This window comes from Puntigrus tetrazona, chromosome 7 (genome assembly GCF_018831695.1).
Source record: "Puntigrus tetrazona isolate hp1 chromosome 7, ASM1883169v1, whole genome shotgun sequence".
Taxonomy (NCBI): Eukaryota; Metazoa; Chordata; class Actinopteri; order Cypriniformes; family Cyprinidae; genus Puntigrus; species Puntigrus tetrazona.
Genome location: NC_056705.1, coordinates 14136714 through 14163620, shown reverse-complemented (window position 1 = coordinate 14163620; position 26907 = coordinate 14136714). Strand labels below are relative to the sequence as shown.

Here is a 26907-nt window from a genome sequence, read left to right as displayed (position 1 = left end):
TGTGAATCTCATGAAACCTGTCAAGAACATGACAGCGTTTCATTTCACACTAAAACAAAAGAAATAAGTAAGAAATGTTCTTTTGCATACAGTATATAAAAAGACTGTTTTAGGGCCATTTTGATTTTATGTATTGCAACATTTTTTTCTATGATATTTAAGCTGAATTTCCCACCTAAATTCTTTTTTAATAAATTATCATCATCATCCTCACCATAATAGAAAAATATCATTGTATATAAATTAAATACACATAAGCATAAAAACTAATATTTTTTCTTATTATTATAGTAATGCATAATTGTAATGAGCTTTTATGCTTGTCATAAAAATAAATGTCACAATGCAAAACATTTTAATATATATATATCTCTTGGTGCAAAATACACTGTAATTCAAAAGTATGGGCTTGTTAAAATGTATTTTAGTTTTTTAAAGTTTCTTTTTTAAAGTCTGTATTTATTTAATTAACATACAGTAAAAGCAACAACACTGTAAAATGTTATTACAATAAAATAATACAATAAACCTTTACTGATATTTTATCAATTTAATGTGCCCTTGCTGAAATAAACATTCATTTATTTAAACCTAAACTTACTCAACCTAAACCTTTGAATAATGGCTTTTTATATGCCTTGGGCATTTCTTCCAGAGATTCACCCAATAACTGATGAAAAAGGTCATAAGTGAAGGAAATACTAAATAGTTCTCTGTAGTACCCTGGTGGGTTAGTGAGGTGAAGTGCACAGTATCAGGTCTGGAATCAGAAGTGAAATAACCCTGGGCGGGCAGCATTAGAGGTTTTAGTGTGTGCCGAGTATGGTCTGGCACCGGTACCTGTTCGGGCATGGAGATTCTCTCTCCATTGATGAGTGTGAGGACTTTGTTGTCATCCATTACAGAGTTCATGCTCTCGATCCACAGCGTGTCCACTGGCCCGTCAAACACAATCCACTTCTCATCAGGCTTCTCATCTGAGTTCGGCCACACAGAGAGGAAGTGTTAGTGCTTCTCTTTCTCTCTCTCTCTCTCTCTCTCTCTCTCTCACACACACACACACACAAACACACACAGAATGAATGTGAATTTCCTAATACACCCTGGATCTCTTTGTCTCTCTATTTTTCATTTTCCCTTTCTCTTCTTCTCTCTGTCAGTCTCATTTTCTACGTTGGTTTCACAGACACCAGAGAGACTAGCAGGCAATTGTGGTGAAGCCTCTAATTGATCATTTATCTTTTCCTGTCCCTTTATCAGCCCATGTGTGTCTCATTTACTGAACTCAAAACAATAAAACACAAACACAGCGCACAGCCCATCTGTCTTATACACACACATACAAACGTGCCCTGTCTGGAAGCAGCAGGCCTGCTGGCTGCCTGGGTAAGCGAATAACACCAGACCTGTCACACACAGCTACAGGAAGTGTCACATCTCCTCTGGGCCATCTTCCTCTCTGAACAGGAGGAGGGGACACAGGAAACAGATACAAGCTGCACTGAGCCACAGCAAACTGTAAGCTTACATTCAAAATTATATAAGAAAAGCATTCACACACATATCAAACAATAACTTAAAGGGATAGTTCATACAAAAAAAAAAAAGACTCATTAACTCATCTGTAAGTCATTTTAAACCCAAAAGGATTCATCTCCCCAAAAAAAATCCAAGTTGTGAATGAATGAATGAAGAAGCTGCATATGCAGTCAATGAGCTTGCTGCTTTACATTTAAATGACTGATTAGTATTTACTAGTTCCTCTGAAAGCCTCCGCCGTCCCCAGCTCCACCTGTATAGATCTGCTATGGGCTATTTGTACAGTAGTATTCTTAAATACTTACAGCACCATATCAGCATATGCATTGGTAGTAGCAAGTTCTTGTACTTTCTTTGCAGCTGTAATCAAAAACAGCAATAACCTGCAGCAGCTTGTGTCCACCAAGAAAAAAACATCTGCTTCTCAGAGTCATCATGATGGAAATGAAGGTATATTTAACAACCTGAGACAAGTTTTGGTTAACATATACTTTTTTAAGCATAAACCTATGTAAAATCCAGTCCTCATGTTGTTCCAAATGTGACTTCCTTTCTTCTGCTGAATCTAAAAGAAGCTATTTTTAAAAATGCTGGTAGCCAAACTGTTTCAGTTTCCCATTTACTTCCATTTTATGAACAAAAAATACAATGGAAGTCAAAAGGTAATCAAAAATATCGGGCACTCAACATTTTTGAAAATGTCTTTGGTTTCTAGAAAGAAATTTCTACAGGTTTGGAGCAACATGGGAATGAGTAAATTATGACAGAATTAAAATTTTTGGGTAAACTATCATTCTAAGATCAGTTTAAGACCCTACTGTCAACAAGAATAGAAAAATACACTGAAAGAGCCCCTAAAAAGGATCTGGGTGGCAAACCAAAAAACAATCACTTTTAACTGGAGTGATGTCTGGCAGGCAATTGAGTCTTCTTCTTGGTCAGTATGGTCACAGAGCTCAGAATCAGGACTGATAAGAAACTCCTGTCTGTGTCATGGAAAGAGTTAATGTATACAGTATAAGGGATACAGACAAAACAGCTCTACAATTAGGTTAAAAGTATGAGGAAGGAGTTAGGCACAAACTAAAGGAAAATTTAATTGGAGGGGAAGCAGGAGAAAAAGAGAGTTCTAAGCAAAATTAAATAAACAAACAGCCTGAGGTGTTCGAATCAGCTATTGAGATCAGAATCCATTAGATCTCTGCATTACCACGCAAGAGCTTCAAGACAAAACGACCACATTAAAAAGCAAATGCACTCGAGCTAAATGTACTAATTCCAGTCTGCTCTCCAAAAGCTATTCAATATGGCTCTTGAAGGGGGAATGAATTTATCCGTAATAATGACTAAAGCATTTGTGTGGGAGGTAACTAGGGAAGGCTGTTTTGTAGTAATCAATACCAGACTCTTAGAATTCCTCAAAAAGCCCACAATCTCCTGGGTAGAAGTAAAATTGACTTTTTAATACCAAAATTACAGCACATCTGATTATACTTCTAACATTCATTGAAATAAATATCAAACTAAATTGCAAGATTTTTGCCATAACTTTATAAAAGCCTTCCAGTCTATCTGTTGTTTGACATTAAAATGATGACATTATTGCATAACTGTCCGGAATATTTGATCCTGACTGATCGATCGTTGCACTCTGAAGTCAAATATTTGGCATAATGGCCTCAAAACTGCATTGTCCATCGGCCCAACCAATTTCCAGCATAGCTGCATCTCTTGAATCACTTTTTGACATCTTCAACTAAGACTCAATACTTCAAAACTCAGGCTCACTTCTTCAAAATCTATATTCCATGTCCATTCATTCATTTATCTGGTAAGGTTAATGAACAGCCAGCAGATCATTAATACAGAATAGTCAGCACCGGGTTATGCAAGATTTGACCACCTGACTGTGGGTTATTTTGCAGTAATGTCATGAAAGCATGAAATAAATGAAAATATCTGAATAAAATTACAGCTATAAAAGAAAATAAAATCCCTGTAGCATTGCTTGAGCGTAGTATTTTCTAACCAGTTCAATCAGAATCTTCTAGTTTCTGGTATTGCTCAGTTTGGCTCAGACCTGGTTCTGATTCAGAATCACAGCAGAAGTTGGACCTACTAGAACAACACTGACAGACTGGACCATTTACCCTGGCAGTAAACTTAAAATTAAAAACTTGAATACTGACCTTCAAGATCCAAATGTATGTGCATGAAAACATATTCATATCCAATTATATCACACATTCATCAAAGTACAATTAGGCCTGAAACTCAGGTCCACAGGCAACATCAACCCTGTGGTGAAAGAATTGAGAGGAATGGCTCACAGGACCCACTGTGTCGTAAAAAGGCAACGTCCTGTTGAGATTTCAATTAAAATGAGGCTGAAAATATTAGAATCAGTAATTGAGGCCATTGCTTTTTATGGCAGCGAGGTGTGTGGTCCACTAACAAACCAAGAACTCGCCAAATGGGAAAAACACCCAACTGAGACCTTGCTTGTTGAATTCTGTAAAAAAAAGTACATGGAACTCCAGAAATAATGCATGCAGGGTATAATTAGGCTGATATCCATTAACTATTATGACACAAAACAGGCAATTAAACTCTGAAACCATTTAGAAGTTAGTGGTCTCCGAACATACCAGTATAAAATCCTGTAAATTCTAGAGTATAGCAAAACAAGCCTCTCATAATCCTGTGATTGGACTAAACCACATTAGAAAGCAAATGAAATGTGATCAAAATTAAACACACTGGGAAACCTAAACAAATGCGAAGTTATCCAGCCCAGAAATGTACACCTGTCCTTTTTGAAAAATGGGAATCATCTTGACTAGGTCCACACTCAGCAAACAACCCAGCAATGGGAACAAGCAGACTGAGAACATGGCAAAATAAACAACAAGATAAATTGTTGTTCTTATATTGCAAACCAAACAAAACTGAGTCAGAACTGTGAGTCAATGCCCAAAGTTCAATGAAAACTGCAAAAGTATTTACAAATATCACAATTTAACAACTAAACAACTTCCTATAATAGACAGAACAAAAGATTGCTGGGTAGAAGCATCACCATACTTGTCACTGTGAGGATCAGACAGTAGGTAAGCAACCTAATGACAGATTTTTCATTTTTGGGTAAACTACACCTTGGTGAACAATTTTTTAATAAAAAAATAAGACTCTGTAATGATCACTTGTGTCCCTATTGTTTTATATAAGCATTAAGGTTCTCAAGGCTGTGCTGTATTATTCACAATTTAGCAGTCTGTTGTACCTCACTGCTTAATTAAAAATTTCTCCTTTTTATTTTGTATTTTTCCTTTTAATACTCACTGACTCATTCTCTTTGGCAAATGCTCCATTACTTGTCATGCCAACGAAGCCCATTGAAACATTCAAAGGGAAACAGAGGGAGAAAGGGACTGCAGAAGTCCAGAGAGAAACACAAGCATCCGGGGAAAGGCACATTTTTGGCTCTGTCAGAGAGTTTCAAAAGAACAATGCAGTGCACACACAGACTCCAATGTTAACCATCAGAGACCCACTGTAGTAATACATTTTTTTTCATTCATGCGAAAGTCAACCCTGTAAAATCATGTTCAGCGTAGCCTAATAACACTCTTAAGAAGTACATACTGACGTTTCAACAATCTATTTTAGAAAGAATACTTCTATATTAAGCTGTAGGCTTCTAAATATGCCTCCAGTAAGGGGAATATTGCTCAGTAGGCTTCTTAAAAGCAGTTTAAAGTTTAAAAAAGTGAGAGAATGCCTAATGAAAGAAAACTGAGGAATTCCGTGAAGAGAATTTCTTTGTCAGCCATCCTTTCTCGTTATTTGTAATGTCAGTAAATCAAACTGAACTTGAAAACTCAAAGAGAGAGAGAAAAAGATGAAAAGAGAAGGGATTTTGGCTATTTGTTGGTCCAATTCAGAATAATGTGCAAAATAAGAGAGAGATGAAGAGAGAGACAGGGAACATCAAAAATACCAGATCAGTATAATAGTATACTACAATAAAGTATGTATATGTATATATACATATATGTATATATAGTATATATATATATATATATATATATATATATATATATATATATATATATATATATATATATATATATATATATATATATACTACAATAAAGAACAAACATTATACAATATTTTAATACAATTACTTATATTTTTGAGTATATATATATATATATATATATATATATATATATATATATATATATATATATATATATATATATATATATATATATATATATATATACTACAATAAAGAACAAACATTATACAATATTTTAATACAATTACTTATATTTTTGAGAGACACGACAACCAAAGACGTAAATCTGAATGAGTACTTAGACCAATTATTAAAACATATCAGAATAACACACCACATCCTTTGTGAACGACTTGAGTCTACTTCGGACAGATTGACAAACTTCGTATTGGAATGTAAACAGAAAATGAGTACAAAAACTGACAAAACACGCGCACACACACACACACACAAGTGCTGCCAATCCCTGCTGTTTTAGCTGTATAGCGATCAAAGAGAAAGGCTGGAAAAAACAAGCTCTGTGATTTCCTGTGATTCTCAAGAGACTGGCACAGAGACAGAGAGGGTTTGTGGAAAGAGACCAGGCTGGACAGGATGGCAAAAAGAAAACAAATCAGAAAACTTTTCTACAACCATTTTCACTTGATCTTTGCTTCTTTCTTTCTGTCTTTTTTTCTGTCTTTATTTGTTTTTGTTTTTTGTCACATCAGGATTCATCGACTCATTATCTTTTCTCTGTCTCTGTCGGTGCTTTAGCTGATATCGCACCTGCTATCTGTGACTGTTATTTCAGTCAGCAAATTTCTTAACTTCTTGATGAGCGCAAGCCTTCGAGCCAACATAAAACTACATTCACAGCCTTTTACTTATGTGTCCCTCACATTTAAATTTAATGAGAAAGTAAATGATTTTATCTATCAAGAATTTACTAAAGACGTAAATGCAAAAACTTTTTCTACTGTTGTTTGCAATTATTGCTGTAACCTTTCCTGAATGAATATTAACCAGCATTAAACTACTATGTTAACTAGAATCTGAAAGTAAGACCATAAATATATTTCTTGAAACTTCAATTAAGCTGGTAATCATTCAGCATTATGATTAATATCATTAAAGTGTATATTATTACAATGAAACTCTTTCAAACTAAAAACAAATCAATACTAAGGCTGCAAAACTCACCAAGAAGCTTCCTCTCCCTTTAATGAGACACCTGAACTTGTTTTTCTTTAACAAGTTTTGACAGTTCTGGAGGCAAATGTATTTGACGTTGTATTGATGTGAAGAAGAGAGAAGCACAGACTAACGATTAAAGAGCACTGCTGCAGAAATCAACAGCAGACTGCTGTCTTTATATGCACATATATTTGATTCAGACAAATGGTTGAATCCAAATGTTACACAATATTTAGTTTCCTACTCAGGTTAAGTTGACATTTACACAGCTTACACGGGAGTGCATTAAAACCCCACAAAAACAAAAACGAAACAAAAACGCACCTGCACAGGCTGTCCTCATAAGCGAGAGAGGACGCCATCTGTCCACTCATTGGTGGAGAGGTTGTATTCTCCATAGAGCTCTCCCAGACTCACTGCCTTGGGGTTTAGTGGACACTCCTAAAGGATCATGAGCAAAGTTCAAAGGTCATAAGACAAAGAAATAGAGAATGACTCAACTACAGGATAGAAATCAAATAGGGGTGGAATCATACAGCGATGAGACACTGATACACAGGGGACTCAAGGGTGTTAGTGTGTGTGTGTGTGTGTGTGTGTGTGTGTGTGTGTGTGTTATATGGAGTGAAGGTAATGAGGAAACAGGGTGAGGTGATGTTTGCATGGAGAGTTAGAGATAGGTACCAGAAATAGATATGCAAAGGGGGTGGGGGGGGTTGAGTCAGATATGAAAGAGTGAGGAGACAGGCATCGAGAGATGGAGAGACAGAAGGAAGGAGGGAGAAAGAAAGGGAGGATGCAAATAGAAACGGCAGCTTGAGTCACAGAAAGAGCGGAGAACAAGATGGACCCCCAAAATTTAAAGAATTACACACACTAGGCAGAAAGTATCTAGAGACGTTAACCAACAGAGATTTAGACTCACACACACTCATATGCTAACACCAGGAAGCCAAAACCACACAGACACACAGTCACCACAGGTACCAAACCCACAGAGAATTAGACAGTGGCAGGGACAGGGGTGAAAATACTGGAGGGAGAGAGAGAGAGAGAATTAGGCTATGTTCAGAATGGAACGCTACTTACAGAATCCTGCACTGTATGTAGTGTTTTCTTACTATTTTAAAAATAGTACATAAAAAGTTTATGGAGTAAGTTTAGAGTAGAATACCAGTGTAGTATGTGTAGTACATACTGCACAATATACTAACTAAAAATAAGAAATGCAGTAATTCAGAACATGTTTGGAAGGGAAAAGATTGTGACATAGAACATATTATGCAACACTATCAAACATTGTTGTCACTTGTTACATGGCTTTTAGTGAGTGTAATACAGTAGTCATCAAATCAGTAGAGAATGATTTATTAAGGATCACGTAACACTGAAAACTTGAGAGAAGAATAACCTAGCTCAAATATATATTTTAAAGTACATTAAAACAGAAAATAGTTTTTTTAAATTGCAATAATATTTTACAATACTACTGATTTCTTAAAACATAAAAAATATTACTGATCCCATATTTCTGAACAACAGTATTTATATCACAAGGGAAAAAAATTGGGTAATTAAATTGTATTAATTGCAATATACTACATTTAAAACATACATTAAAATAGAAAAAAAATTTTTTAAATTGATGTATTAACAATATTTATTTGTATTTATATTTTATATTAAATAAATCCAGCCTTGGTTTGTAGCCAAAAAGCATTTAAAATATTTTCTACAAATCTTACAGACCCCCAAATAAAAGGTGCTATATATAATAAACAAACACATTTGTGATATGCTAGGTGATAGCTGGAAGCCACTTATTGGAGGTTATGTGACAACAATGTATTCTTTTTTTTTTTATCTGATTTTGTTTTGTTTTCCTTCCTTTTTATATAGCACTTTATACAATACAGATTGTATCAAAGCAGCTTCACAGGGATAAACAGGAAAATAATAATTCAGTGATGACACATTAATTTTGCTGTAAAGAATTTATTTCTCGTCCCAGCAGAGGTTATTTCCAATTATCCCATCTGAATAAACTAATAAAGGTCTTTAGAGTTTCTTAAAAATTGCAGCTAGGTGTGTTGGAACACGGCTGGAGTTAAGCTCTAAAAAAAGCGGTAAGGGTAGTACACTGTTCCTAACTTGTTATAGAGTTCAGTACAAAAAGGAGAAAATTTGCTGCCATCTAAACAGAGAAACAAGAGACTTTGACAACATCAACAAAGCATAAAAACATTCTGTCAGACGTCACCTGCATCTCTCTCTTAAACACACACACACACACTCCAGGAACATCATTAAAGAAGGTAAAACCTGAGAAACGCACATTCCCCCCAGCCCCACCCCACTCTTCTATTTTTACCCACATCAGGATGAGACATGTGAAAAGGGTTACAAAGAATGAAGGAGATGAGGAAAAACAACAGAAGCAAAAACAAAAAGATCAGAACAAACATGAGCGCTAAACACGCAATTTTAGACATGAGGAGTCTCAGACGACTGGGTGAAAAGACGACTGTGTTAAAAGCACAGCGTGGAGTGGCGCTCCTTTAGCCGCAGCCAAACCAACTGTGAAAAGAAAAAGATCATAAGCTGCGGCAATTAGCGCTAGCTGCCGTCTACGCCATCATTTTCAAAACACCCACGAGTGAGCCGAGAGTCTGTCAGGGGGGCCTTTAATGAGTGTTAAGTCCTTGTTGCCACATGTTCTCTAAACAGCGAAGAGTGTTTAAGGGAAACACTGTTGTCTTGGTGGTAAATGTATCGGGTGCTGAATAAGCGTGGCCGCTGACGGCGGTTCATTTTCATGGTAATGAGGGATAGAAGGTTGGCGTAGCCTTTTAGGCTCTAGAACAGCTGCTGCGAAGACATTTGTTTCAGAGGCATGCTCTTTGCCCTTAAAACTACTCATGAATGGAAACAACTCATTTCGATAAAGCTAACGGGGCTGCTTTGTTATTGAAAAACCTTGCGTTGACCTGTTGCCCTTTAGACAACATGAAAAGCAAGACTGCTAGCTGTTGATCCAGAGAGAGGATGGACAAACAGAGGTTGAGATAAAGAAAAAGGTCTTACACGTATGATGTTGAATCCCGGTTCTCCCATGCGGTGTAGGGTGCTGAGTGCGTTTTGAAGGGTTCTCCATGTGACTGTCTTGCCGCTGCCAGTCTTCCCCACGATCATTGAGGAGTGTCGAGAGTTTTTGGTCTCGTACAGTTGAATTACCTTGGTCACAGTGAAGGTGGTCACTTGGAGACCGTTCTGTCGAAGATCTGCCTCTATAGCTTCTTTTAGCTAGAGACAAAAAGAAAGATATTTTTTGTAAGTTCTTATATCCAAATATGTGCTAATCGCTTCATAACATTGCACAAACTATTTCTAAGTTGGAGAAAACATCCCTTCGGTGGAGGTGAATCCCACTGAAGCACTAAAGGCAAATGAACTGGCAAGAGGTGGGCGGCCATCTTAATAAAAACACCCGCTGATACTGCACCCCTGAGTGAAGTCGCACCAACCAGAACTGCTCCAGGGCACTAAAGCAGCCATGCTAAACTCTCAGGTTAATTTAATCTCCCTCTCTAAGTTCTCTCTCGACTCGTTAAACAGATGGAGAGGAGGAATAAAGGGAACGGCTCTGAGGCGTTTGTGCTGGAGTAAGGTGGAGATGAAGATGCAGGATGGGTAATATAAAACAGCAATAAAAACACTGTATGATGATGTGCATGAGTGGAGGCAGAAAAGGAGAAATACAGTACTACTTTTTGTCTGTGTGTGTGTGTGTCACACTCTGCTTCCAATTTTGTCCTTGTCGCATTTGATTTCGGAAGAAGCAGGAAGCAGCTGTGCAGACATTCTGAGGTATCTGCCTTATTTCTCCAAAACACCATAAACTCTTCCTCCAAAAGAACATTTCTCTCTTAGACAGTGTGTGTTCAGCAGAACAGGTTTAAACACACCATAATTCATGAGACTTTTAGAATCTTTTTTGTATTTGGACAATGCATTGATCATGGAAGTCAAAACAGCAGAAGGCAGTTTAGTAAGAGGTTTAGCAAAGTTCTGAAGTTCTTGAAGATGGTTATCAACTATTTTGAGAATCCTATATATCATACACAACTCATAAAAGCGTTGGCTTTCTGTTATTCTCTACTTCTTACTTATCTACAGTCACAGTAGAAAACGTTGAAACTTGGCGTATTGCATTGCTCTACAACCAACCAACTGACTAGAACGACCAGTATGGGAGATCAGCTAAGACAAGTAAACCTACCTAGACTAGGAAGCAGGGAGTGCAGAGAAAACCACAAGTAGGTAATTTTTAGGTGGACTTCCTGAGTTAGAGTTATTGGCACAGAAATTCCACACTGCACTTTAAAGGCACAAAGTTAAACAGGGATCTCTATAGCTGTCCAGCTCACAGATCAGACTGTCTTGGCTTTAAAACAGCAACCTTTGCGGTGCTTGTCAGGATATTTATCCACTAAGCTCCCCCTAACACCTTTGCACTGGCCTTTATCTGTATTAAAGAAGTGGACTGTGTATATTGTGTACAGACAGGGCAGGAACATATCCTCAGGCTTTAATTGATCTTTTGAAAAGTGTTTCAGTGAGAGAGAATCTGTGTGAGAGCTTGTTGTCTGAAAAAATAGGATGGGTGTAATCAAAAACACACAAAAATATGTTTTTAAGGGCTGTCAGAGCACACATTCATACACAAATATACACAGACTGCTTTATGAGTGCATGATGATGCCAGATGCACAGTGGGACACGCTACCTTTCCGTAGTCAATAGTGGGTGTCTCCACGGCAGGAAAAAGATCCTGGATGATCCCATTAAACAGTGGCAGATCGATGGAGGTTAGTTTAGCGATGTTCATGTCCTTCATAGACATCAGCAGAATCTGAGGTCAAAAGGTAGGAGGAAAAAAAATATTATGTTAAATTAGCTCAGCACAAGAGTACATCTTCAAAGCTAAGGCAGGCCAGCTTCACTTGACCAAATGTCAAACTTAATTTATGGGCAGGAAACTGAAAAACAGGCCTCAGATACATCTGAAAACCCTTTTTGCTCTTCGGCTATCAAAAGCGGTAGCCTTACTGCTTCCGAATGACATTTATTTTAACAAGAGTACCTTACACATACTGTATGTGAACCTTTAAATAAACATGGGGCACCTTTTGCATGGGTGATGATATTCAGGTAAAAAGAAAGAGAGAGACACAGAGAGTGGGGAGATAAGCACTCCTATCAGGTTTATGAGTCCTTTTTAACTTCCCTTTTAAGGTTTTGTACCCTTTGATACATTTTTTATCATAGCCAGAGAGGAGCACGTTTTAGTGACATGTCCCTGTCATCATTAGCACATTCTTCACTCACTCACACACACACACACATGCACACAAAGACACAGATAATTCAGTGCACATAACCACAAAAACTGTCTGTTTTACAGAGTAAACAGGGATGTATTCAGGTGAAGTAGGCCTCTGAGAGAAATGTTTCTGGATTTATTGGATGCTGCAGGTATGTGTGTCTCACCTCTTCATCGACAATGTCAGGGCGAGCTCTGCGCTTCTTTCCAGCATAATGAAGCAGAGAGGTGAGAGCCCTCAAGCCAAAGTCATAGTGGTCCTGTTTAGACAACTGCTGTACTGCCAGAGAATACAGAGTGAAGACCTTCTTAGCCAGCACCTGAGAGAGAGAAAGCAAAGACAGAGATTAAAAGTGTAATATAACGTCTCTTTGAACAAAATACAATGAGAATATAATGAGAACAGATAGCATGAAACAGCATTCACAACCTATTAATATTCATAAAGTGGAAATGAATAAACAGGTAGGAAAAAAGAAATTAGGATGAGATCTAATTTTGTTTGTCAAGAATTGGTTTGATTGTGAAAAGTTTCACAGTAAGACCAGGAACATGAGGTAAGAAAGTAATAGTGTATAAAAGGTTTTCAGTTCCTGTTGACATTAAAATTTAAGAAATTTCTTGTGGGAATAAGAAAATGAATTATGTGACCTTGAACTCCCACAGCTAATAGAAACCATGAGAAGAGATACAGCAATACATCTGACAGTAATACAGTAATACGTCAGGCAGACAGGTAGAGAAAAAGCATGAGAGGGAGTGAGAGGGGTGTAAACGAACAAATTCAATAACCTTTATTGCATCATTTTTTCATCTACGGAGAAACAGAAGCTAAGAAATAAAAAAGTCAGAGACCTCAACAAATCCACAATCTGTATGTTTTTTGTTGTAAGCCATTGTTTTACAGCAGGGTTTTTCCGGGATTTTTTTAGGTAATTTTTGAGAAAGAAAGAAAGAAAGAAAGAAAGAAAGAGAAACAACGAGAGAAAGAAACAATTATTTCTGGAAAATGTAAAAAAATGTATAGCAAAAAATTAAATGTATAAATGTTGGCTGGTCCAGTAAAAATCTGAACATGATTTTGCAGAAGAGAAAAGCTCTAAATTTGCTTCAGTGCATGTGTTAAATGCCCATAATGCAATTGCATGTCAACAATAAATGAAATATAATTGGAAAGACAATAATAGAAACCACAATTGTTTTTGAATGAAACATATTGGCAGGAAAACACAATGGGTGCAATTTATGTCTGTGATTGAGAGAGAGAGAGACAGAATGCAAAAAAGGCTGAAGCATAAAGGTGAGTGCATGTGTGCGCCCATGAATACTGTGAATATGTAACAGAAGGAAGCAGTGTGTGCGAGTCAGGGTAACCGTGTCAGCTTCATTTCCACACTGCCCGCTAACAGTCTTACTTATACAGACACCAACGCACACACAGAAACACGCGCCCGAGTCACGCTAGGCTGAGCAGACTATGGACTCGCAGGGAACGGTCATCTCACTGTCAGTTATGGCTCATAACACCAAGACCTGCACACTCTGGTGCGTCGGGGCAATACTCTCCCACTCTCTCTTTTTCTACCATGGCCCGGCATTGATATGTCCATTTCCTTTCATTTGCAAAGGTAATAGTTCTCTCCTGACAGCACGCAATGATTCTGCCGTATTGACTATGCAGAGGGGCGTCTGGATGAGGGCCGAGTATGCCGGGACAATCAAATCTGCCATTGACATTCTGTGCTTGGCGGGGGCCGGTGCTGGTTCCCTTCCCAGCTCTCTTAATCTCAAGTCCATTATTTGTAATTCTGAGTCCAATTCCCATGCCAGTGCCGCTGCCAGCCGCGCCGGGCCTGTGTGCGGCATCAACAAAATGAGGCTTCCGTTTGGAGCGCACAGGCAGGGGGAAGAGAGGGGACGCAGCCAGTGGAAACTTGTGGGATTTGGTCAACCACAGGGGTGTGTGTTTGTGGAGTGTGTGTTTGAAGGGGTTGGCATTACGCATCGGTCGGATGTCTCTCGTGCAAACGCGTGCATAAACACACAATTGGCATGCCTGCTGCGTGTTGGAGGTAATCCGATGGCAGGATCAGCCCCCTGGAGTGTGTAAGTGTGTGTGTGAGCCAGTTCATCTGTGTTTGCCTAACTGTGTTGATCTCCTCCATCTTCAATAGAATCTAATATCCCATAATAACTAACACTCTCACCTCCTACAGCTATAGTTTTCTATTCTTATACACCAACTCGAAGAAATTACTCAATTAAAAATGATTAGTTAGAGGTATTAGTGGTACAGACATGCATGATGCCTCACTCTTGCTGATTTTTGAAAAATCACCAGCTATCATTGGACCAAGCGACAAAAAATTACTGCATCATAAAGACTTGGTGTGGACATTTTGAAATATGTCTGTAATTAAGCACCTAACCACCTCTTGAAGCACCTCAGAAACCATTTGGTAATGCCCTAGCAACCTCTCAGAACACCATAGAAGCTGCACTGCAAAACCATGAAATCTATTCCATAAATTGTGTAAATCTACATCTTTTACCATATGAAGGTTTGGGGTCTGTACTTTGTTTTGTTTTTTTTAATGAAAGCAATACTTTTATTCATTAAGGGTATATTTAATTGATCAAATTACAATGATTTCTGATTACAAAGAATTCTGAAGAAAAAGGTTACCACAAACATATCAAGCAGCACCAAATTAGCATATCAGAATGATTTCTAAAGCCTCATGTGACACTGAAGATTAGAGAAAGATGCTGAGAATTCAGCTTTACCATCAGAGGAATAAATTATATATTAAAATATAAAACTGTTACATAAAATTGTAATAAAGCAATATTTTAGCATTGACACTGCAACATTAAATATTAGGCTTTAAAATGGAAAAATGGTGCATCTATTTTTCTCTCAAGGTTGTCAGTAGATGAGACCTAATTCTAAAAGCTTAAAAGTGATCCTTTAAGTGTGTAAGAGTTCACCACTGGACTGTAATACACCTCCTAGTCAGCAGGTGGCGCCTCTCTCCAGGCTTCTGCTGAACTGCTCCTTTCGTTTGCCCTGATAGGTGACACCTGTGTTCAGCACTATTTAATGAGTTTGTGCCATGCTTGTTTGTTCAGTCTTGAGCCTTGGTTTCCAGTGTCAACTGTGAGATAAGTCTGTCTTGAGTTTATGTTTTTGACTATCATGTCTACTTTGTTTTTCCCTGTTTATTGGAGTCACTGATTCCTGTTTTGTTGGACTTTTCCTCAAGTAAAGTTTGATTTATTTTTGAAGACTTTTTGACTCTGGCTTTTGCTACCTCTGCACCTGAATTCATTTGTTGGGAAGTTAGCTCAGCCTGTCTACACAGAGCACTGAGTCTAGTAGACCTGGGTTCGATCCCCACTCAAAGCAGAACCGTTACAGCAAGACTGAACCAGAAATATGAATACAGCAGAGGAGACTTCACCACCTTCCAATGTGGATCGGATTTTGGCGGCCATAGCAGGACAAGCTGCAGCCATTCAGCAACATGAGCAGGTTCTTACAGAGATTCTTCAGCGCCTAAGTGCTCAAGACACAGCTACTGCAGGTCAAGAACCCCAGCAGCCTCCGGCTAATCCTGCTGCAGCGCTAGCAGTTTCCTGGCAGAACCCAAACTGCCAGCACCAGAACGATTTGATGGCAATCCAGAAAGGTGCCGTGGATTCTCACACAGTGCACACTGATATTTCAACTACAACCTAGTAGCTTCCTTTACGGAGGGTAGCAAGGTGGCCTACATCATTACCCTTCTCACTGAAAGGCATTAGACTGGGCCTCAGCTTTGTGGGGCCAAGGATCACCACTCACTACAGATTGTGAAAGCTTTATTGGGCGGAGATGAAGAGGGTTTTTCACCATCCAGCCAGTACAGGAGATGTGGATTATCGTTTGCTTCAGCTCTCTCAGGGCACTAGGAGTGTGGCAGAGTTTGCAATTGAGTTTCGCACACTAGCTTCAGAGAGTGGATGGAATCAGCAAGCTTTGAAGGCCACGTTCTACCAAGCATTGTCTCCCGAGCTTAAGGACGAGTTAGCATTTAGAGATCCTGCTCCAGATTTAGAATCTCTCATTGATATGTCTATCCGGGTAGATCATCGGCTCGGGAGCGAAGGAATGAAAGACGCTGGAGACCAGAGTGTATCGCCTCAAGAACCCTTCAATGCTGTTGAACCACCCTGGAAATCCAATGAGTTGGAGGAACCCATGCAGCTAGGTAGAACCAGATTAACTCAGACTGAAAGGGATCGGCGGATGAAAGAACGACGCTGTCTGTACTGCGGCAAAGCTGGCCATTTCCGATCCAACTGCCCAGAATTGTCGGGAAAGCCAGTTCTCGTCCAGGAAAGGGGGACTGGAACGAGTAAAATCTTCTCCCATCCTGCGACCTCGGAGCTACAATCCAAGCCACCATCTTTCACAATAACCAGCATCACCAACTTGGTGCTTTCATCGACTCTGGGGCAGCTGGAAATTTTTTGGACTTAGACGTTGCCAGACGCTTGGGCCTTCCATCCATGCTTCTTCAAAACCCTCTAATGATCACAGCTCTAGATGGCAGACCTCTGGGGTCAGGACAGGTTAGTCACTGCACATCATTACTTCAGTTTGAGATTGGCAGTCATAAAGAATTAATGAGATTCTATCTGATACAGTCACCAGGGCTCCTTAATTCTTGGATTTCCGTGGCTAACTTCTCATAACCCAGACATTGACTGGTCTAAAGGGGCTATTAAAAGTTGGGAACTAACTGTTGTGTTTCTACCCCTCTTTTGCCATTCTCCCGAGATGCCTGAGGCACACCCAGAGCCTTTGTCTACACACTCCACGGGCCTGAGATCCTCAAACAAGACTTACCCAACCTTCAAGGACTCCCCTTACCTGTAATTTTAAGATCCTTGGATTCTCGTCCTGAGTTACCCCAAGTTAGCATTGAGTCATCTGAGCTATCCCGAGTTCCTTTAGAGTATGCTGATCTGAGGAGGTTTTCAGTAAATCCCGAGCCACCTCCCTTCCTCCACACAGACCATATGATTGTGCCATTGACCTGGTAACTGGAGCATGCCCACCACGAGGTAGACTCTACTCCCTCTCTGCCCCTGAGAGGACTGCCATGGACAAGTACCTCAAGGAAGCCTTGGACAATGGTTTCATTTGTCCTTCAACCTCACCTGCTGGAGCGGGGTTTTTTTTGTTGAAAAGAAAGATGGTGACCTCAGGCCCTGCATCGACTACAGGGGCCTTAACCGCATCACTATTAAGAATCGCGCACCCCTTGCCCCTGATGACGACTGCTTTTGAGATCCTGCAGGGTGCCACCATTTTTACTAAATTAGATCTGTAAATGCTTACCATCTTGTCAGGATTCGAAGGGGTGATGAGTGGAAGACGGCATTTAACACCCCAACGGGCCACTATGAGTACAGGGTGATGCCCTTTGGCCTAGTAAATGCACCTGCTGTGTTCCAGGCATTCATTAATGATGTCCTACGGGATATGCTGAACAAGTTTGTTTTTGTCTACCTAGACGACATCCTCATCTTTTCATGTAACTATCAAGAACATGTACAACATGTTAGACAGGTCCTTTCTCAGTTACTGAAACACAGCCTCTTTGTCAAGCTAGAAAAGAGCGACTTTCACGTGTCCTCAGTCCCATTCCTCGGCTTTATCGTATCTAAGGGCAGTTTCCAGATGGATCCTGGCAAGGTGCGTGCAGTGCAAGACTGGCCCCAGCCCTGTTCTGTTAAGCAAGTTCAGCGCTTTCTTGGATTTTCTCCAACTTTTATAGAAGGTTTATTAGGAATTTCAGCTCAGTCGCTGAACCTCTTTCAGCCCTCACCAAGAAATCTGCCCAACCATTCTTGTGGACAGGAAAGCCAACCAAGCTTTCAATAAGCTGAAACGGCTCTTCACGCCTGCTCCCATCTTAACTCTCCCAGATCCCGAGTTGCCCTTTGTAGTGGAGGTTGATGCTTCAGATGTGGGGGTTGGGGCAGTGTTGTCCCAAAGAGCCAGGGTTGACAACAAGCTTCATCCTTGTGCTTATCTATCCCACGACTAACTGCGTGCAGAAAGGAATTACGATATTGGAAACCGGGAGCTGTTGGCAGTAAAGGTGGCATTAGAGGAGTGGAGGCATTGGCTGGAGGGGGCCAAGCATACATTCCTTATCTGGACAGACCACAGAAACCTGACCTATATTAGGGAAGCCAAGAGGTTAAACTCCCGCCAAGCCCGCTGGGCTCTGTTTTTTAACCGGTTTGATTTTGTTCTTTCCTATCGACCAGGATCCAAGAATTCTAAACCAGATGCACTTTCGAGACAATTTGACCTGCCAGAGGAGGAGTCCAAGCCAGAGTCCATCTTACCCACCACCAGAATAGTAGCAGCTATCCAGTGGGGCATGGAGGCAGCCATTAAGAAAGCCCAAAACCAGCAGCCAGATCCAGGTAATGGTCCACCAGGACGCCTCTTTGTACCTAATCAACTACGTTCTGATGTGTTGCAGTGGGCACATGCTTCCCCCCCTTCTGGCCATCCTGGGGCTACTAGAACATGCAAACTTATCCGAAGGAGGTTTTGGTGGCCAAAGCTGCAGGAGGATGTCAAGACTTTTGTTGCTGCATGTACTGTGTGTGCCCAGAATAAGGATCCCAGAACCCACCCTCAGGGACTACTGCATCCCCTCCCTATCCCTAAACATCCATGGTCACACATATCTCTGGACTTTGTCACAGGTCTACCTAAATCTCAAGGTAATACAGCCATTCTGGTGGTAGTGGATAGATTTTCTAAGGCTTGTCATCTATTGCCTTTACCTAAACTTCCCACTGCAAGCCAGACTGCAGAGCTTCTAATGCAGCATGTGTTTAGGATTCATGGCTTCCCCCAGGACATGGTCTCTGATAGAGGTTCTCAGTTTACCTCCTGTTTCTGGAAGGCTTTTGGCCGCATCATTGGGTCACACATTAGTCTATCATCTGGTTTCCATCCCCAGTCTAATGGGCAGACAGAGAGGGTGAATCAGGAAATAGAGAAGACTTTGAGATGCTTAGCAGCAGATAATCAGACCACTTGGAGCTCTCGATTAATTTGGGCAGAATTTGCACATAACACTCTCTACCATTCTTCCATAGGCATGTCCCCTTTTGAGTGCCAGAATGGCTTCCTCCTCTTTTGTTCCCTGGACAGGAGCCTGAAGTATGTGTTCCAGCTGCTGCTCAAATGGTTCGACGTTGTCGACAGACCTGGCAGAAGGCACGGGCAGCTCTACTGAAAGCTTCTCAACAACAGCGGAGACAATCAAACCGAGGCGGAGGCTGGGACCAATGCTTCGTCAAGGTCAAAGGTGTGGCTGTCCACCAGAGACCTTCCGCTGCGAGTGGAATCTCGCAAACTGGCTCCACGTTATATTGGCCCTTTTAAGATCCTCAGGAAGATAAATCCAGTGTCTTACCGCTTACTGCTTCCAAGATCCATGAGGATCCACCCAACGTTTCATGTCTCTCGATTAAAGCCTGTTGTTTCTTCTTCTCTGTCCCCAGCTCAAAGGCCTGCCCCAGCTGCCCGTGATCATCAACGGACAACCAGCTTATACAGTGCGCAGGCTGGTGGATTCTCGCCTGGTCCGTGGAAAAGTGCAGTATTTGGTCGACTGGGAGGGTTATGGACCAGAAGAGCGCCATGGGTTCCGCTCGAGACATTTTGGACCCTGAGCTTATTTCAGTTTTTCACCGTTCTCAAAGAATCCATCAAGAGAACGCCAGGAGCCGTTCTTAGAAGAGGACTCCTGTAAGAGTTCACCACTGGACTGTAATACACCTCCTAGTCAGCAGGTGGCGCCTCTCTCCAGGCTTCTGCTGAACTGCTCCCTTTCGCTTGCCCTGATAGGTGACACCTGTGTTCAGCACTATTTAATGAGTTTGTGCCATGCTTGTTTGTTCAGTCTTGAGCCTTGGTTTCAGTGTCAACTGTGAGATAAGTCTGTCTTGAGTTTATGTTTTTGACTATCATGTCTACTTTGTTTTTCCCTGTTTATTGGAGTCACTGATTCCTGTTTTGTTGGACTTTTTCCTCAAGTAAAGTTTGATTTATTTTTGAAGACTTTTGACTCTGGCTTTTGCTACCTCTGCACCTGAATTCATTTGTTGGGAAGTTAGCTCAGCCTGTCTACACAGAGCACTGAGTCTAGTAGACCTGGGTTCGATCCCCACTCAAAGCAGAACCGTTACAAAGTGTCTGTTTTTTGTTTAAAATTGTTGGTTTTATTCATTCTGTGTCACCATGTAAAGCTTAAAGACAAGAAGAACTTTCAGACTATGAATATGAAAAGTTGTATGCATACCTTGCAGTTACTGAAACCCTCAGCAAAAAGTGTGATCTCAGCTATAAGGGTGGAATCTGGCACAACCATAGAGATCGGACGAAACATAGACTTCAAATTGTCAGGCAGCTCGGTGCGGCCTGCGTAGCCTACAGAAGAAACACACACAGAAACAACAAGAACTTAGGGGATGAGAACACAAACACAATCTGAAACACATATTACTAAACCTATAAAAATACTAGGTTTACAAAACTGGTCTCAATGATTTGCTAATAAATCAGAAACAACGATCCAGTAATAGCATCTAAACTTACTGTATTTGTGAAGATTATCATTAACTAACCTAAAGCCCTATCCCTGTCAGTTTATTCTACATAAAGCTATCATATGGCTTCAGAAAACCAGGAAAAACATATGAGTCTATATTTAAACTACAAAAAATATTTTTTACACAATCGTGTATCACAAAACAGTGTTGTAAGTTGATGTGATGAAAGTATGTAATTTAGAAAATATTAAAATACAGAGTTAATTATTCCTCTTAGAACAACATCAAGCAGATTGAGCACCTGGGTTCATAGTGATGAAGATTCCACAAGACCAGACCAGGTTAATATGTTTCCCCTCAAAGATTAATTTGTTGAGTCCCGCAGACAGAGCAGACAGGATGGACAGGATCTGCTGAGCGACCACGGACAGCACCTCAATGTTTATACGGTTAAACTCATCAAAACAACCCCATGCACCTGTCTGGAGAGAGAAACAATGCACGTATTCAACAACAATACAGTAATTGTTCTTAAAGTTTAAGTGTTTGTATGGATGTACTTTTACTACATACCTGAGCCAGGCCAGAGTACATGCGTCCCATAGATTTGAAATCCAAGCCTTCTGAGCAGTTGACCACAATCACGTACATGCCCAAAGATTTGCCTAGATCTTTAACTGTCTCTGTCTTCCCAGTTCCAGCAGGGCCTTTGGGAGAACCGCCCCGATGCAGATGCAGCGCTGTAGTAAGAGTCATGTAGCACCTACACCAGAAAACAATACATACAACACATATAACTATGCTGACATATTACTAATGACAGTTAGACATTCATGGGCAAACAACTACATATATAAAAAATATAGACATGCATGGAATAGATCGCATTTTTCACATTCTACTTCACCATGTTTTGTTGGCTGTTTCCAAAACCATTTTACCCTTGCAGGAGGATTTGTAACAATTTTGTTAACTTCTATGAAAATGTTTTAGCAATCCTTAGGACTAGGATAGAAACAGAGATAGACACACTGGCACACAAACTGACATTCGCTTCAATTGCATGCATCTGGAAGCGTATACACACATAGAGAAGAGACAGACAGACAGGCTTAAGCACATTGTCCATGTCCTTGAGTGGGCTTAAGATGTCACCCTCTCAACATAATAAACCCGGATTAGATCCTTCCTTTCATTCCACTGGAGGCACGTTCTGTGCTGATTTTCAGCGGCCTCTGAAGACACACAACAGGAAATCCGCCATTGACTCCTGACTCCACTTCCTAGCAGGAATTGCTGCATAATTTCATGTAGAAGAACATTTTTGCATTTTTGTTCTATTATCACACAAGAGACATCTGGAGCTCCTCTCTCTCTGCCTCTATGTGCAGGTGTGCTCTGCTGATGGGGAGGTAAGATCTTGACTGATAAGGTTAATGACATGATCTCTGTCTCTCCCTCATAATGACTTGGATAATGGCTGAAAAGTCAGATAACGGCATCAGAGTCCCCATAATGATCATTATAAACCAGCTGATCGCATCAGTCAAATGCAAGGGTTGACTGTCACACAGGACAGGATATTGATATATCTAGAAATCTGAGAGTTATGGCATAATATGAGAGTGTAGGTGATTAAATCTCAGCTGAAGGTTATATTTGTTAGTGGTGTTAATATTTCTACCTACAGAGAAGTCTAACACTACAAGCTTCACTCTGATTTTACTGTGTGTTCTCTGGAGAAGGGGAAAGCTAGTCATCATATATTTAGATTTAAAGGGTTCATTATTAAAAAGCCTGACAAATGTTTCTTTTTTGGACAAACATAAGATGTATGAATTCCAATGGAAAAAATATTATATATATTATATTTATATATATATATATATATATATATATATATATATATATATATATATGAAATTGATGAGTTGGACCATAAAGTGAATTAAAGCGGACAATAAAGTGCTTGGCATATAGAGGAAATTAAAAAAGCGCCCTGGAGTGCCCTTCATAAAGATGATTGAGAGAATCTTTAGAGTGTGTAGGGATGTGATTTATAACAAAGAGTGGCTAATTTCCAAAGAACCTAAAATACACATTTCTAATTTGTTCAATCAGTTCATTTTCGGTCACCACATTATAATCATACTTGTAATTCTTTAGTTTTTATTCTAAAATGTGCAAATTAAAAATGAAATAAAGGTGCCACTTTATATTGAGTGGCCCTAACTATTATGTACTTACATAAAAAATAAGCCAATATACTTATTGTGTTCATATTGTACAGCAAAACACTTTTACTGCTAATAATGTGAGATATGGGTAAGGTTAGGGACAGGTTGCTGGTATCGGTAGGTTTAAGGGTGGGTGAAGGTGTAAGGGATGGTTGAACAGTATAACAATTTTAAATAATTAGAAATTTAATTACATGGAGGTATTTTAAGTTATAAGTGCAATGTAAAATCATGAATGTACACAATATGTGTACTGTACCAAATGATTAATTCAAATAGAAGTACATGGTCACTTAATAAAAAGTATTTTTTTATTATATATATATAAAAGAAAAATGTGTGTCCTCCTTTTAGACAGATGCTACATTCAAACCACCATGGGGGTTTTTCTTCTTTATACTGCATGTACATGTTTTTTATATTCATGACATTTAAATGTTTATGACATTTTTTATTTTTCATTATTTATGACATTTAAAACATTCAGAATTCATGTACCTCTGGAATATCTACTACTATATAACACAGCATTCTGAGCAGAAAATAGACAGAATTTTTCATGAAGTAATGCAAAATAGTATTTGTGATTTACGTAATAATTCATGCATCCAAAGGCTTTTTATATGTCTGGAAAAAAACATATTTATCATTGATACATTGATTGATGTGTTACCTGTCTGTAAGTGGGGTGATGACCAGACGACCAGAGTTGCCTAGGTACTCATATCCATAGCGGAAGTGGGTATTGGTCTGTTTGATAATGCAGTCGTCCACATCCTACACATTCAGACACAGAGGCATTTAGAGGCTTGTGGTGATCATCTTCTCCCTATTCTATTTGTTTTATCCACCCCACTATCCTCTCTTCCCCCTAACCTTGTCCCAGTACAGGCGGAGTTGACACAGCCAGTCAAAGGCACTGACGTCACAACAGCCTGCTTTGGCTAGTTTGCTGATGACATCACGGGCATGGACCTCAACGGTGACCAAGGCGACAATCTTCAATCGCAAAATCTTTGATAAGTTCCCTCGTATGGCTTCAGAGTACTGACTGAGCATGGACACCTGGGTAACACAATGCAAACACTGATTATTAGAAGACAGACACACTCTAACACAATGCAAACTAATTTTTCATATCAGAGGTTCCAGATCAAACCTAACCATAGTTACTCCAAACATAGTCAGTAAACAGCTGAGACGTGTAATGTAAATGTAAATTAAAAACAAAAATCCTCACCTTCCTAAAGCCCAAGAAGCCATGCTCTGAGACTAAATCTCAACTCTCAAAAGCACAGAGACAGGCCATTCTCAGTGTCTCACTGGCTTTGGCTTATAAGATGTGATTGGATTAAATTCATTTGAGCTGCCGTCCTTAATTAACTTGTGTATCTAGTGCATCCTGTGCTCCAAGTACAAATACACACAAAATGAATAACTCATTTTCAATAAAGGGTTTGAGTGAAGTCAGCAGTGTATGTGGAGTTCATCCACTAGTTATTAACAGACTCGCATTGAATCAGTGCCCGCAGAACTCCACAGAGACCTCTGCAGATTTCTGCAGAATCAGAACACCTGTCATTCCTAAAATTCTACAAATCCCCCACTGCTAACATGGTTGTTAATTAAATATTTGGGCTAATTTTATGTTGCTTTCAGCTACTAACAAGAGTGTAGTACTCTCAGCCTCGTTTAACACCATGTTGTAATCCATTCCACAGAAAATGGATGCAGTTATTAGCAAAAATAAAGATCGTTCACACCACATCCAAGGTAAAACTAAAATTTAAATGAAAACAGGAAGAAATGTAATTTTCAAAAGTTTTCCATCTGTCACTGGTTTGACAAAAAGGTAATTGTTTGTAATTGCCCTTTTTGGTGTTTAAACTGGTGACCTTTAGAGTGCTTGCCCAAATCTGTAAGTGCTCAGTTCTCTCACCTGTTTCTTTTTGAGTGATTTAAGAGCAGCCTTATCTGCTCTCTCTTGGCTGGTCATGAGTGCTCTGGTGACATCTGTGGTCCACTGGATTTGACTGGCTGTGATCAACATCTGTGAAGACAAGCAAAGCACTTTGAAGTGGAATTACTGCATTCGCATAGATACAGAAAAGTATATAGACACAAACACACTCACCTGTCCAGGCCAGTCTCGTACCCATTTGCCCCTCTTCCCTGGCATCTTCTTGAGAGCCATTGAGCAGTTCTTCAAACAGTCCTTTAGAGTCCAACGCATGGTTCGCTCGATATCACACAACCATGCCTACACACATAAGACGAAAAGCTTAATGGATAGTGCATCTGTTAACAAAGACTTTGTTGGATTTTAGGTTGAAACACACCTCCACTGGCCCCTCCAGAAGAACGGGATGAGTGAAGTCAACAAACTCTCCATCAGCTGAGAACATCCCACTAGCCTCCGACTTGTTGTTATTGATCCCAACCTACATATACACAAGCAGAATATTTAAAACGATGCTGAAGTTTAACCCTATACGTTTCCAAAATTTAAAAACACACACATATATAAATAGCATCACGTAAAATCAATCATAAGATTTTGATGTGTATGTACCTTGTTGATGCAGAGACTTTTGATGTTGTCAAAGCACTTCTTGAGGTGTGGCTGCACAGCTTCAGGGTTGCGTGACTGACCCAGGATCTCCAGAAGGTCATCGTTAGACAGGAAGTAAAACCGAGGAAAAATCTGCCGTTTGGTCTCCAGATACATGTCCAGAGACTTCTGAATCTCCTCTAACTTAGTGTTCATTTCTGAGAGCTTCTCTAGAAGACCTGAAAAAAACAAACAAAAAAAAAGGATCTCTTGTCTTTTGTTGTCTTTTATTGACATTTTTGTCTTCCTTTTCAAAAGTTTAATACATTTTTGTGATACATTTTTGTAAATACTTTGGGTAAAAGGGTTCAACTAACAAAAAAGTCTCTGTAGTACAGTAATAAGAATCACCACTGAGAATGATGAAAATTGCCAAAAAAAAGTGAAATAACTGAATGAATTATGTTTGTGCTTAATTGTCATTTAAATAATTCTTCAATGCAACAAATCTTAACAGTTAACAGACCTCAGTTTTTTAATGCAAAATATTTTTTTCAGGTGAAATGTAACCTGGACACGTTTCATCCATCTGTCCGTGATGTTGCCAAGATTGCTGCCAAGTGAACTGACTTGCTCCAGTAAAAGCTTTTTACAGTGGCTGAGGGTGGTGAATTCCAGCACCATCCTTTCATTACCTGGATGGTGTGTTCCTCTGAGAGCATTTTTGTCCTTGTCGAGTCGGTCCATGATGATTTTCCAACTGGAGTTGACGTCATCAAATTCAGCCGTCTCACGAACCAATTGCTTACGTATGTCATCTGCTAGAAAGATATTCTAAACAAAGGGAAAAAAAATCTAAGAATGTGGTAGCGGATGACCAAAATGAAGAATCGCACAGAAGGAAAGATAAAACAGTCTGGTGCTTGGTTGGAGCCATCACAGGTGTGTTTACAAACACTCATACACACAGGAAATCCAGGCTGACAGCCACTGTTTACTCTCCTCATCAGCTACGAGAGAACAGATGTGTGACTCTGAACTCTGCTATGTGTGTGTCTGTGAGACGCTAATCTTTTACAGTGAGTTTGTGCATCACATGTAAAGTGCGGACCCCACTGTGATCTAAAGCAGGGTATTGTGACTGGTGTTTATTAAGAACGAGGAGAGTGTGAGGAAGGTCAGGAGTGTGTTGTGTACAGCATATGACTGGATAATGTAACCACAGACTTTAAAAGCATAAAAGAAGCATTTGGATGACTAATGTGCTGTATTAAACTGTAGGAAGTGCTATGTGTGCATA

The 26907-nt window shown here is 39.6% G+C and overlaps 1 protein-coding gene across 1 annotated transcript in view; it reads right to left on the bottom strand.

Moving 5' to 3' along the window:
• The window catches only part of LOC122347919 (dynein axonemal heavy chain 2-like), a 101353-nt gene that overhangs the window by 34959 nt on the left and 39487 nt on the right, over nt 1-26907 (bottom strand). The window contains 16 exon segments of the mRNA XM_043243172.1: nt 841-977; nt 7127-7153; nt 7156-7243; nt 9887-10105; nt 11589-11714; nt 12353-12505; nt 20570-20697; nt 21121-21301; nt 21393-21582; nt 23730-23833; nt 23933-24121; nt 24996-25106; nt 25191-25316; nt 25396-25497; nt 25629-25846; nt 26303-26441. Coding sequence (XP_043099107.1) covers nt 841-977; nt 7127-7153; nt 7156-7243; nt 9887-10105; nt 11589-11714; nt 12353-12505; nt 20570-20697; nt 21121-21301; nt 21393-21582; nt 23730-23833; nt 23933-24121; nt 24996-25106; nt 25191-25316; nt 25396-25497; nt 25629-25846; nt 26303-26441 — 2238 coding nt within the window.